A 14,704-nucleotide genomic window follows, 5' to 3' on the forward strand; every position below is an offset into this window, starting at 1 on the left:
GTGCGCACAAATATGTGCGCGCAGTATAACTGATCAGCTTTTTGCCCGTTGCGCCTCCCACACAGCTACTCCTTCGGTCGCAATGTTCAACGTATGAAGCAATCTGCAAAAGGCCCTGTTATACCGGGAAGTCTCGCGTGTTTAAAGTTTTCGCAGCAAGGTTAATAAAATTTGATATGCAAGGTACGTTCTGCCAATACAAACAAAATTGTTGCCGCACATTCACTCGAATGTACAAAATTTCACATTGGTAATGTATTTATAGCGCATTTCACCCCCATGCTAATATCCAAACAATGCAGCAAATATCCAGCAAAGACATCTATGTAACTTCCTTTCAACGTAAAGAATAATGCCTTTTCACAGTACCAGAAACGAAGTTTACGTAACCAAGGAAAACCTCAACATCTATAGGAGGTGTTGAATGTTCAACTGAAACATCTGATTGACATCCACGCAATGTTCGTGGTTTATAGGTAGATGCAATATACAACCGTGGGAGCTGGGTATCATTACGCTAAATTCAATTTTGGCTACCATACAGCGAATGGGCAGTAGGCTAGTTATGCATCGAATATACGCAATAATCGTTGCACGTGTTGAAGCAAGCCCTGCCAACCACGAAGCTTGCACAGTGGCTGCGCGTACCGAGTATGTTCTTTCCACGCGGAGTGTTTAATCCTCCAAAGGAGAAGGTGTGCGAGTGGTCCGCCGTCACGACGACCAGCGTGTCACCGGAGGCGCCGAACTTCTCCAGAGTGTCGTCCACAGCTCGGTCCAGCTCCAACATTTCTTCGAGAGCCAGGCCTGCACGGGTGGTGTGGTGCGCGTGGTCGATGCGGCCACCTGCAAGCAACAACGCTAGCATTCTTCACTGTTCGCACTTTAAAAACGCCAATGAGAAGGGTGCACAGAGAAGAGCACGTGACACGAGGTCAGCATGTCATATACTCGTATATCAGCAGGTCATATGGCCTGAGCATATGACACTGTATAGGCGGTCATGCCCTGCTTTAACAGCGAAAAAAAAAAGATACATGCATAGACTATTTGTGTGTTGGTAAATAACGTAAAAAACGGTAAATAGTGATCATTTTTGGGAATTTGCTATTTTAATTGAGAGCAACGATGCCCGAGCATAGACAAGGAGCAATTATTCACAGAAGGGCTGAGAAGCTAACCATAAGTGTGGCTTCCTCTGCCACTCTAGATTGGGTAAGGCGAAAACAAAGTGGTGATGAGTGATGATGAATAAGAGAACCAACGTGGCATGGACGCGTTCGTTAACAGGAAAACTGTTAACAAACTGACTAATGTTCCCTAGGTTTGCAAAACTTTACGCACGCAAAGACCCCTGGGTTGCAGAAACAGCACATAACATCGGATGTGTTTCAGAAGCCTGACCGGCGAAACGTTTTGTCTTTCAGTCTACTTGAGTGCCGCCAGTATTGAACACTCGTGACAGCCGCCAAAGAAGAGAATGATGGACTTGGAATGAGCTGCATCAAGAAATCCCGTTCGTCGTTTTTTTCGCCGGTTTAACGTAGCCGTCTGAAGTGAAGGCATGGCTGCATTTGTTCCGCGTGGATACCTTGGCACCTACACCACCGCAGTGCCAAAACTGCTGGATATTTGGGCACAGTGCTAACACATGCAGATCTTCAGTGAGATGCTGTAATTGTGGCGGCTCTCACTCCATGTCGCCTGCGACGTCGATGCACTAAGGTGTTGCTATTGCGATGGATCTCATAGTGCTATGGATACTAACTACCCCGCGCGAGGCCATGAGATGTAGGTGCTTGAGATCGCGGAGTAACGTCATTGTTCCCGTGCGGAAGCAATAGCAGCAATTAAAGAGTGTGAATTCGGTTACGCAGCGGCTGCGTCCCGTCAGTCCACATCTCTAGAACCCATGGTTTGGGCCGTTGTAGCCGCTGCTATTGACAAGGCAATTCCAATAGTTATGGAGTGACTTTTTAACACCTTTGTAGAAGGTCTAACCGAGACGCTAAATGCCAAATTCAACAGCCTCCTCCAATCGCACTCTGCTCCTGCTGACCCCACTTCAACTAGTATTCCCGCGCAATACTCAAACGAATCAAACTTTGACGGTCAGGTAGAGATTGAGTCTTATACCTCAGTGTGTTCTCCGCTATCAGCAACTGCGGGACCAAGCCACTCATTTGGACACATGAGGCTTGCGACCATCAGCAATAGACGTAAGAGTTACCGACTTTCTCCCACTGATTCTCATCAATCTAGACCAAAAAAAAAACTCAGTGAAAACACAGTCATCCATTCTAGAATCACCGCAGCATCTGTAAAAGTCCTTCAAAGGAATTGCCACTCTTCATCCTCTGGTTACGTTGATCTTTATGTAGTGCACCAACTAATTCCAGACGTTAGTTTTCTTCAAGTATCATGGTTTTCGTCACATCAAAGATTTAGTACTAATAATTTTCGAACATTTGGTTTAGATCGCCCATGTAGGGGCGGTGGGCTACTAGTATTAGTTTAATCAAAATGTATCATAAAGCAACTGGCACTTTTTAACTTGTGTGTTCAGACTGCGAAACTTTAGGATTAGATTTTTTATTGCCTGGTTGCGCAGTGTTTACAGTGGTTAATGCGTACTTCCCTAACGGAGTCAAGTGTACTGATCACCTGGACTCACTGTGCCAAAACTGTTCAAATGCAATGCTCCTGGCTGAAGATTTTATTTCTCATCATATTTCTTCGGGAATCAAAACAGATGTTTGTGGAAAGAGGTTGTGGAATTGCGTGCATGACAACAATTTTCAATGTCACAATTCAGGTCAAATTACTTTTCTACGAGGGCGATTCTCTTCTGCATTAGATGTCCCTTTCTCTTCAGCTCATATGTCGATTTCATCTTGGGACACATTTGACAATGGAACAAGTAGTGATTACTTATACATTACTTCTGAAATTATGCTATTACGTCAGGCTTGCACGGACATCACTTAATGGTCCGGTCTTACATAATGTTCCTGATCTCGCTTTTATAACAGGAACTACATTTAAACGCCTTTTATATATGAATTGTAATGAATCATCCATACTTTCAGCAGATGATTTTATACAGCTAAACTTTCGGTGGAACACGAGCAAATACATTTCACGTTATCAAGCTTCGGCTGTAGAGTTCCCCACCTAAATTTTTATCTTCATAGATCTGGTTGATCTATAACTGATCTCTGCTCCTTTTGTAATGAACCAGAAACTATTCACCACTTCTTTCGTTCTTGCCGCCGCTTCTCCGCCCTCCGCAGAATGTTCCTAATATTTCCAACTAGTAATCCGGGTTTAGCACTAACAACACCAAACATTTTGCCTTTTGGGGCCTGTCAATTAGGCACAAGCCATGGTTCGAAGATTATTGCTGTGCTTGAGTTCACTGAAGCATCCGGAAGGGTACGCTACGAGGGTACCGACCGTGGGGCATTTTTTATTTCTAGTTTATTATTTTTTTATTTATTCAGTTTATGTATAGGCCCTGTCAAAATCTGTATGATCAGTTTGTTTCCAAAGGTTTTGTTCTGAATGTTCGCCTTTAGCCCTTGTAGTATGTTGTAAGGTGCAGGTTTCAATCCATTCAGTATGGCGAAACCGCTCGAGGGTACGAACCATGTTTTGAGACAACTCCCCCTCATCAGTACTAGCCATGTTTTGAGGCAAAAACAACATGCTACTGGGAACGGCCCGCATCAACCGGCCGCTTACAATTGGTGACCGGCGTACGTGATTCGCTTTCCTCCTGACGACGCGGAGTGGCAGGGTGGCCGACCCCACGGTCCAATCAGCCACTTTCCGGGTTCCAGCCCGGAAAGTGGCTGAACGTCGGCTGGTTCATCAAGCTGGAGGTTGCCATGGCCCGAAAACCTGATCACCATGCTGCCTCTCACGTGTGTTGTTGTGGAGTATGTCCTCCCGCTCGACGTAACCATGAACCTGCCCTTCCCCGTGCCGATTGCAAAATTTTTTTGCGACATGAAGCAGGACGTCCTGAACTGCTTCGGCGTGCCGGATTCTCAAAACAACCCTCCAACACCAGCTTTTTTCGTCGAGGTGCCCACTCCTCAACAATCGGTGCGTGCGCACGCCCACCTCCCACCTCTGACCGTGCCGTCCATGCACTACGAGCCACCGGTGAGCGTGGTGATGCCAGCACATCAGGTCTCCTTGTACAAACAACGTCAATCCTGCTCGACGTCAAGCGCGTTCGTTGAGACCACCGCAGAAAGCTACCGGAGCGACTCGCCGCCCTCTGACGTATCGCCCACAACCAGCGAGGTGTGCTACTGCGACGGCAACGTTGCAAGAAAACACGTCCTGGATCCCAGAGGTGGCACCGCCCACATATGCCATGCCGACCACACAGGCGGACAATCTGCATGCTGTTTCGCACGCATGCTTTCCTGCGCCGGCAGCTCAGCGTGGTTCTACGACCACACATGCTTCGTCAGATTCTCGTACAGGCTCGCGTACACCATGTGTGGCCCTCACCTTGCGTCCTCACTAGCCCTCGGCGCACAAGACCACGAACCAAGCGAGAAAGCAAACCACACGTATGCCGGTCGCAATGGCGCCGACACCAAAACGCGCGTGCCACCCTCGCTCAGCACCGCATACGACTCTCCAGCGACATGACTGCGCCAAGACTCTACCTCACACACCTCAACACAACCGCCCTTGCAACGTTTCCAATGCTGCATGCGCCCTCGTCATGGTGACGCCAGAGTTGCGAAGGCACCCCTTCGCCAGTCGTCCACTGTAACGGATACGCCTCGCCTCCGCAGACGGCATCTCTTCTTCAATTCACGGTCTTCAGCGGTACCACAGAACAAACGTCCTTCCCGCATTTCATTACACAGAGTGCATTGTCAGCCACATGCACGTTGGCTTGTGTTAAAGAGCGCAACTGGCAAGAGTGCAGTGTTGACGAAGCCGCTCCGCGCAGACCGCCTTTGGCCTATCGCAGTGCAAAACTCTCGTGCCTGTCCCCACCATCCATGCTCTTGCGCCTTCCGCCACAGCGATGCGAGCTGAAGACACCTGAAACGCGCACAAAGGCGGCACAGGCACCTGCGCAGCTTCGCTCGGGGCTTCAGCTGCGCATTTGCAACTGCACAACCCTTATACACATGCGCGAACCGTTCGCCTTTTGACAGCGGACTGTGCCAAAAACCGTACCACGAACTCGACCTGCACGCAACCGCGAGCGCCGCCTTCCCAAAACAAGTCCCCGGCACCGGACAGTCTGAATGCCACGACCTTGCCTCCGACACTTAACTGTACATACCGTATATACGTACTTTGTTGTGCCTCACACCACATTGTAAATAGCCATATATATTTTCTATTCGCTCACATTGCCTGTCATATTCTCTTCGTGCTTAAAGTCAGCCTTTTTACAACTACCACCGACATAAATAGGAGGTCTGGTTGTTGAGCAGCAACGAGGAGGCCGTTGTCAAGCAGCGTATGCACAAATAGCCATTGTATTCGCCACGTGTGGCGACGAAGAAGAGATCAGCGCACAAGCGGCTCGTTTCAAAAGGCAAATAAGAGAAGGGGCTAACTGAGCATTACGCGTGGCTGGGCATAGTCGGTTCACACTGAAAAAACTACATGAAATGAAATGAATAGGTTTTATGGTCTGATATTGTTCAGTGAGTTCACTGATCTCGAGCACCAAGTACCACCTCGCCAACAACTCTTGTCATGCGTGACTGGGCGCCCCAGTCAAGATGTACCAGTAAAGGCCGTATAGACTGAGTGTTTCTTTTGCAGGAGGTTCGTTTGACATTAAGCTTTTGTTTGAGCTAGGGGGTTCATTTTGTAAGTAATCACAGGACAGCGCTCAAAAAAGATGAAAGAAGAAGTGACACATGAAACAAGAAGGTGGCACCCTGTCCATACCTACATAAAATATCCCCCAGCAGGGTGATGCGTTTTGTCACAAGGGAAGCGTTCCAGGAAAGCGATAACGGGAACATGGATACGAAGTATTAGAAAGGAGAGGATATCATAGACTAGGTGATTCCCTGGCGCATCTATGCCTGTTTCCTTTGAATTATATTGGCTGCTGTGTCTTGGACAAGCTGCAAGAATACTGACTTCAGAATCCACTTCTGCTAAACGCATTGAAGTACTTTTTGCGGCAAAGTGATTCTAAAGCACACTGACTGCATAGTAAGAAGTCCACTGAAAGCAAGATGGGCGCGTCCATCTGTCGGGACATGGAAGTGATTCAATGCAGCCGTGACCGATGCTGGTGAGCCAAGTAACGACTCGTTATCAGGGTACGAAACTGGCAGTGAAGCTGAAGACGCTTTTACATTCAAAAACCCAAGATACCGCAATATATATAAAGCTCCCCTTCTCACTTTATGCGCCGGACATTCTGTGTAGATTTCGCGTTCAATACATGTGGTGGCACTTCCATAGTGCTAATCTGTTGCCCGTATATGATTGCGGTTGCATTTAGTGGTCGTCTGGTCATTGTAATGTACTTTCAAGTCATCGGGCATCTTTATTTTACTGGTAGACTATGCTGTGCACTCAAAAATAATATGCGCCCTACACTCGTGAATAGGATCTTTGTTTATTATCTACGCTCGCGCATGTTTCAAATCACACATTAATCACAGCCGTTAGCTTATGCGAGATACTCGATGACTAGTGTGGCTTGTGTGCGCCATATTGAAAGGGGCACTGAACCACCCATTGGGCATGGTGAAATAATATAGTCCGCGGATAGTATAGGCCGTTGTGAATGTCTCAGCCGCGTTCTGCTGTCGTACGCGGTCCGTGGAGCTCGCAAGCGGAACGCAAAGTCACTTTCTCTCAAAAGCTCTCGTTTCAAAAGACCCCATGATCCTCGCTCTTTTCTGTGCGCTTTATTTCGTAATAAAGCACACTCCAATACACGGCTGCTATTGGTGGCTGCGGTTGGCTACACCGCGGCCGCCGCGAGGTGCCGCCACGAGTTCAGTGGCTTCACTCTCACGAGTGAAGCCGACGGGAGCGGACGTGTCGAGTCGAGGTGCCATTTCAGCGCAGCAGGAGCAGCGTGCCAAAGAGATAAGTTTTGTTATTTTATATTTCACTTTTTGGTTTTTTTAGGAGGGTTAGCTTAGCCAAACAATCTTTATAAATTATTTTAATGCTTTCTCACTTTCTTGGTCTTCTCGCTTAGATAAAAGTAGGTAAAGAAATTTTTTTTCTTTTCCACATCTACGCCTTGTTAGTACGAGATGATGGTTGGTACTAGGGGGAACCCACGCGTGCGTTGTTCTGAGTGCGAGCGTTCCTACGCGCTGGAAGAAACGCGGTTTAAATCAGCACGCGAAGCGAACGGTGCAGATTTTATCTGTAGGATGTGTGTGCTAGGGTCGCGGCTAGACCGCCTAGAGCAAGACAAGGATAAGTTAGCTAAGCGGGTTGGAAAGCTAGAAAAGGAACTTCAAATCGAGCAGAAGCAGAGGAAGGAGGCAGAAGAATAGCTAGCTAACGCAGAAATCCAGCTGAGCGCCACCATTCTGCAAAGCAATGATGAACGCATCGAGGCGAGCACCGCGAACGGAGCTGGCTCCGATGCGAGTGCAGAGACAGCCGAACCCGCCACGCCGGGAAGCAGTGGCGGAAACGTCAGTGATAATCACGAAGGGGATACCACTGACGCGGCCGGGGAAGAAAACAAAGCCAAGGGCAAGAATAAGAAAGGAGGGGAGGGCATTGTGACTTCGGGGGCAGCTTTCGGCGGTGAGGGGGAAGGAAAGCGTCGAGTTGTCTTTGTTGGGGATTCCAACATGCGTAAAGTAGAACCGGCGATAGCAGAGAGGGTAGGGGCAGACGAACGAGTCCAGGTTAGCGCGCTTCCGGGAAAGCCGATTAGAGAGGTGATCGCGAAGGCCAAGGAACGCATGTGGGACACAATGGAGGAGAGACACCTAGTGGTGATAATGGGCGGAGTGATTGACGTACTGAACGGACGAGGAGCAGGAATCACAAAGCAAATAGCCAAAGGGGTCACCGACCTGCGGAATGTTTCAAAAGAAGTACAAATCGCGGTGTGCACGGTGCCAGAGGTTGAAAGGCAGGGTTATAAAATTGAAAGGGCAGTTCTTGCAGTAAACAGGGAAATTTGGACTCTAGCTAAAGCAATGAATTTTACGGTCATTGACATCAACCGTGAAGTGCACCGAGCAGGCCGCGAAGGCGCTTTTGTGCGTGACGGGATACATTTTAGTGAAAGTGTAGCAACACCGGTCGGAAATCGATTCGCGGCACGAGCTGTAGCTTTTTTAGGCGGGCCCCAGGCAATCAGGAAGCAGGATTAAGTATTGAACATAGCGAAACATCAGTAAATGGCAGAATTAGGCGACCAGGAGTCAGGAAAAGACGCAGAAAGGATAAGAATAGAGAAGGTAACATTTGCTACATTAACATGCAGGGTGGTCGTAAGCAGGAAAAATGGCTGGAAATTCAAACGCAACTGAATGATGAAGCGATTAGTGTGTACGCCTTGACCGAAACGCATCTACGAGATTTGGAGCAGCCGCCTGTTATTGACAACTTTGTATGGGAAGGGTGCAACAGAATGACCGGGTCAAGGAAAGGCGGAGGTGTAGGCGTACTAATTAGGCGAGGTCTGAAGTGGCGAAGGGTAAACGAGACATGTAAAGAGCATTTATGGATTAGTGGTACATGGCAAGGTAAAAAGACGTGGCTGGGAGTAGCTTACCAGTGGACAGGTAGTGATAGCAGGGAAAAAAATAAGGAATTGGTCGATTGCATTAGAAGCGATATTAATGAGTTCAGTAACTCGGGCCAGGTGATATTAGTGGGAGATATGAACGCGCACATGGACGATTTAGACGGATATACTGATTACAACGGCTCTCTAGTGCTGGATTTGTGTGATGAACAGAACCTTATAGTAGTTAACAGGGAGAATAAGTGTCATGGACAGGTAACGTGGCAATGCGGAAACAGGCAGTCATGTATCGACTACGCCTTAGTCTCAGAAATGGTCTACGAACAACTGGACCAAATGATAATAGACGAAAATGGAAAAAATAGCCTGGGAAGCGATCATAGACGTTTAGCATTAAAGTTTGGGAGAGATACCAGCGCAGAACATGAACCAATAGCCTCAGAGTTTTTAAAAATGAATGACGAGCAAATAACAGAGATCGCAAACAACATAGAGAAGAAAATTGAGGCTTTTCCTACAGCAGTCTGGGAATATAAGGAACTGGTGGAGGTTATGCAGCATGAAATAAGGCGGACACGGCAATACAATTGTTGGATTGGAAAGAGGAAACCACGTAAGTGGTGGAACAAGGAAATTAAACAAGCTATAGAAGAGCGTAAAGAGGCATCTAGGGTTCATCGAGAAGCCAAAAAGTTGGGATTACAAGAAGAAGAGGTGCTCCTTAGATGGAATACGTACCGAGAAAAGAAAAGGGTTGCGAGTGAGCTCGTGCAAGAGAAAATTAAATGCGCAAGTGAACGTTGGGTGCATAACATTCACAAAAGAGACAAAGGCGCCCCAAAAAGATTCTGGAACCATATAAAAGCACTCGGAGCTCCAACTAGAAACTCGCAAACGGATATAAGGGATGAAGACGGTAACATCTATGAAGGCGATGATGCGCTGCGGTACATCACAGACGTTATCAGGCATAACTTCGGTACGAGAAAAAGCTTAGTTCAGACAACAGATCCAGCAACAACAGAGAGGCCTGAGAGATCAAAATTCAGCATAGAAAGCTTTTATTGGAAAAAGGCAGCAGAAAATGTCCCTAACAACACGGCAGCAGGACCCGATGAAATCCCAATACAGCTAATCAAAAACCTCGGTCCAAAAAGCAAGGCACTGCTGACTAATGCCATAGAGCAAGTGATTAGAACAAAGAATATTCCCGTTGGATGGCGTGAAAGCAAGATGAATCTTATCTACAAAGGCAAAGGAGATAAGGATAAGACGAGCTCGTACAGGCCAGTTACAGTAACGTCGGTGATATATAGAATGGCAATGCAAGCCATAAAATTAGAACTGTCGAAGTGGGTGGAGGAAAACGGTGTATTGGGGGAACTACAGAATGGGTTCAGGCCAGGCAGACGCTTAGAAGACAATATGTTTGTACTAACTCAGTGCATAGAGATTTCAGTAGCTCAGAAAAGACCTTTATGGATAGCATTTCTAGATATTAAAGGAGCTTATGACAACGTAGACAGGGAATTGTTGTGGGATATTCTTCAATACGAAGGCATAGATGACGATTTCGTGGAGCTGCTGAGGGAGATATATCGAGACAACCAAGTACAAGTGGCATGGGAAGGCCGAAAAGGAAATGAAATGGTGGGAATTCACCAAGGATTGAAGCAAGGATGCCCTCTGTCACCATTGTTGTTCACGCTTTACGTCAAGGGCATAGAAAGACGACTGGAAAACAGCGCATTAGGTTTTGATTTATCCTACATGCGTAATGGACAAATGGTGCAACAGAAGATCCCTGGACTGATGTACGCAGACGACATTGTGCTACTAGCGGACAATAAAAAAGATTTACAGATACTTGCGAATATCTGTGGGAACGCAGCGACAAATCTAGGCCTTAAGTTTAGCACAGAGAAATCAGGGATTATGATCTTTAATGAGCACACGAGTAACTTCGTGGTGTCAATTCAACAGCAAGTAATACCCATAGTGAAGCAATATAAGTACCTCGGCGTACACATAAACGAAGGAAAGAATTACTCAATCAACCACCAAGATAATCTGAAAATAAAGGGGAAGCGGAATGCAGCATTAATGAAACACAGAGCACTGTGGGGCCACAATAAGTATGAGGTGGTGCGTGGAATCTGGAAAGGAGTTATGGTGCCAGCGCTAACATTCGCAAATGCCATTATATGCTTAAAATCGGATATATTGGCGGGTTTGGAAGTTAACCAAAGATCAGTAGGCCGGTTGGCTTTGGGAGCACACGGTAATACGACAAATGAGGCAGTGCATGGAGACATGGGTTGGGCCTCTTTTGAAGTCAGAGAAGCACAAAGCAAAATTAGTTTTGAAGAAAGGCTCAGGAACATGGATGAAAATAAATGGGCAGCTAAAGTGCACAAGTATCTCTACATGAAAAGCGTGGACACCGAATGGAGGAAGAGGTCAAGGAAGTTGGCAACCAAGTACAGGATAATCGAAACTGTAAATAGACAACCAGGGGTCATCAGAAAGAAAGTGAGAGAAATAGAGACCGTGAATTGGATGCAAAGAATGGAAACGAAAAGGACAATGGAGATTTACAAGAATGAGAAGAAAGAAATTAGAAGGGAAAATCTGTACGATAACACAAAGGGCAGTGCCTTGCTATTTGAGGCTCGAGCCGGTTGCCTAAGGACGAAAACATATCGGAACAAATATTCGGAATTAGATGAGACATGTGTATGCTGCAGTAAAGATCCAGAGACCACTCAGCACATCCTAATGGAATGCGACGGGATCCACCCAGCGAGAACCGTAGGTAACGTGCAACTCCCAGAAGCGCTTGGGTTTAAAGTGGAAGGAAACATAAACAGATCAGCCGTAGAGATCAGCAAGAGACGATTAGAGTACTGGTGGAAAAAAAGTAGGGAAAAGATGGATGCGACCTGATCTCTTAAAATCATAGGCAGCGGTACAAGGTAAATTTTTGAAAAAGAAAAATAATGATAGGTATACAAAAATGCAAGATAAAGAACATGTATAGTATACTGATTAAATCAAGCAGGCTAGGTGACTATTTGTCGCCGCCCCGTTTCAAAGGGGATGCCAATAAATCATCATCATCATCATCTAAGCGCACTGCGGCTCACTGAGGACTACCGCGTTTGGCTTACGTTTAGCGCTTCGTAGGCACCGAAATCGGAAGTCTAAAATGAAATTTGATCTGCGTGCCACGGTGACGTTTCTGAGGGGGAGTGTTGGCGCCCCGCCCCACTCCGCCGTAGCCTTCGCAGTGCAAGGCATTAAAGGAGGAAGGGGAGCACGGCGGAGACCATGTTTGATTGCCAATAATTCCGATTCTGCTGAACGCATTGAAGTACTTTTTGCGGCAAAGTGATTCTGAAATAACCTATTTTCACTTCAAATGTACTTCTACACTTCGATAAAACGTGGTTCAGTGCCACTTCAAGACATCCGGGTAAGTTGCTTTAGTACTGCAGCTAGGCAAACAATTTTATTTTTGAACAGCGCACGCGAGTGTGTGCCGTTGTATAGTAAATCTATCTGCTGGCGAAATATTTAACTATGTCAGTAACGCCATAATGCATGCAAATAATTCACCCCCGATTAGGATACTCCCTAAAGCTAAATTTGAGCGCAGCTGTATACGTGTATTCATTTCACGATTTATTGGCTAGCGCTGACAATCTGTGTCATGCGGCACGTTTCAAACGGAGCGAAGTGTGGCACGACTGCCGCGCTAATCGGAAGATCGCAAGAGGCAGCGCGTGGGTGACGTGCGGGCGCGATTCACAGCAGCCGCCGCAGACAGACCTCCGCTCATGCAGCGCTTTGTTTCCATATATGGTATCGTTGAAGTGATCGGCGAACAGACGAAGCGCGCTACTGTGGCGCCATCTCGTAGCCATCATCGCCACAGAGCCCGGCTTGTGCGGCACTACGCTTTTCTTCTCACGATTTTGTCATACCCTCCTCTTCCGATTTCCTCCTCGCGCTCTCTTCGCTATCGCCCTCTTTCGTCCCCCACTGCGCTCCGCGTTCGCTCTTTCATCATTCGTTCTGGTCGTTCCCTCGATTACGCCGAGGGCACCGACGCTCGCCGCAGGAACGGGCGCCTGCGCTCTAAAATTTACATTTTCCATCAGCAGGTGTGATGGGTAGAAAGTACTGCTCTGAAGCTGTATAAGAAGCGCATAATAGCGAGGAAATTATTTTCGGAATCTAATACCCAGTGTTTCACATAGTTGGGCCACTCAAGTTCAGCCTGTTCTAGGAGAAACCAGGTATGTCGTACTGCATAAATAAAGTGCGCAAACTATACAGAAGCATGATGCTTGTACCGTTCGCAGTGTGTATGTAAGTAATATTTCGCAATATTTGCACCACAGATGGTAACTATTTTAATTACGCGGGCGCACCATATTGTCACATTATAGTGACGTTGAAGAACGACGCAGTGTCAAAACTGTGAGTTACAAATTTAACTCTTTGTTGGGCGAACTTTTGCCCAGAACTTGAATGCACGTGCTGAATGGATGTTGTGCATTCTTTAATGCACAGCGACAGCGGCGAGCAATGTCGGGGATCATAAAAAATATGATCTGCAGGTGAACTTGTCGACTTTTACATAGGACTTGTCGAAGGTTCCACTGTAATCGCTCGTGCCCGCGCGGCTTCCAGGAAGTACTACACAATTCGCGTCGTGCATAAACAATCAGATCACAAGAAAACTTTCGTGACAACCACCAATGAATACAACTATCGACCACATTCAATAAACTTCTGATACATGCAGGCGCGTCCTGCGTAGAGCATTAACGTTTAACATTTGTTGGCCGGTGAAAAGCAGTGACTGAAGAAAGATAAAGAAGAATGCGTGTCAGTATGCCAGCAAATTGAGATATTCAGGTCGATCTATCGCAACACTGCTAAACCAAAAATTGCATCAATGGTTTTTCGAAAATTTTCGCCTTCGAGTTTGATGGTCCTTGCCGTACGCGAATTGAACCGGTGTAAAGCCGTTATAAATTTATGGCAGGTTGCCATAATTCTTTTTGATTCATAAATTTAAGAAGGTTTCTAATCATGTTGTAGCCTACTGAAACAAACAAAAACAAATGTATGCGCTCTGATAATTCTACAGACGGTGAGTCTCATTACAGACACGCTATGGACTCCGTATCATTTCCGTTTACGAATAATGCGAAACAAGGAATTGTCAGAATGCTGATGCAAAACCTCTTCAGTGGCGCCCCTAAATAAGCATAGAAAGCCGGGAGCTACCATAAAACATGCGTCTGCTATCACAGTGTCAGTGGGGCATTTACGAAGATACCCTCTCACCAAATACAAACATTACCCATCATTTTGTGGTACTGCAATCAAGTGCAAATTAGCAGCCTCTGCATCCTCCCCCTTTTATAGAGTTGAAATATTTCAAGAAATAAACTAAGATCTAAAGTCGTGAGAAATGAACAGTTATTTTGGTCCAAAACATCTTCCCCCACCAACCTTCGACAAGCAGAATGAATCCCTTCGGAGACTTCTGCAGTATCTCCAGTGCCACTCTCGTCATCTCCGGTAAGCTCGGCTTGGTCGTCTTCAGGCTTCGCCGCTCGAACGAGTACGGAAGGTGGTCGCTGTCGAAGAGGCCTGAAATTAGAGCACGTCTTTCCTTCAGCATAGACCAGTGTACCTGAAAGCTGAGAAAATCTACACAGTTTAAAATCATTTCTGTATTTTTAACGTCTGAATGAAACAAACAAACCCAAAAACGAGTGTAGAACATCTGGCGCTTTGACTAAAACTTGTTGCAGACAGAGTTTATACTTTCTTGACATTTCGCGCAATTTTATGCTGCAGGAATTGTATGAGAGCACAAGGAGCGCATGTTGGCGCTCTCAATAATTCCCATCCAAAAGTCCAAAAACAGCGATTAAATGA

General features: G+C 46.5%; 1 protein-coding gene across 1 annotated transcript in view; it reads right to left on the reverse strand.

The window, feature by feature from the left end:
• Positions 1–14,704, reverse strand: part of LOC119441372 (alkaline phosphatase) — an 84,389-nt gene that overhangs the window by 6,379 nt on the left and 63,306 nt on the right. Inside the window, exons 5-6 of the mRNA XM_037705984.2 lie at positions 14,273–14,413; positions 649–846 (exon numbers count right to left, since the gene is read on the reverse strand). Of these exons, the coding sequence (XP_037561912.1) occupies positions 649–846; positions 14,273–14,413 (339 nt within the window). The remainder of the gene's footprint in view (positions 1–648; positions 847–14,272; positions 14,414–14,704) is intronic.

The sequence above is a fragment of the Dermacentor silvarum genome, chromosome 2 (assembly GCF_013339745.2).
Source record: "Dermacentor silvarum isolate Dsil-2018 chromosome 2, BIME_Dsil_1.4, whole genome shotgun sequence".
NCBI classification, from domain to species: Eukaryota; Metazoa; Arthropoda; class Arachnida; order Ixodida; family Ixodidae; genus Dermacentor; species Dermacentor silvarum.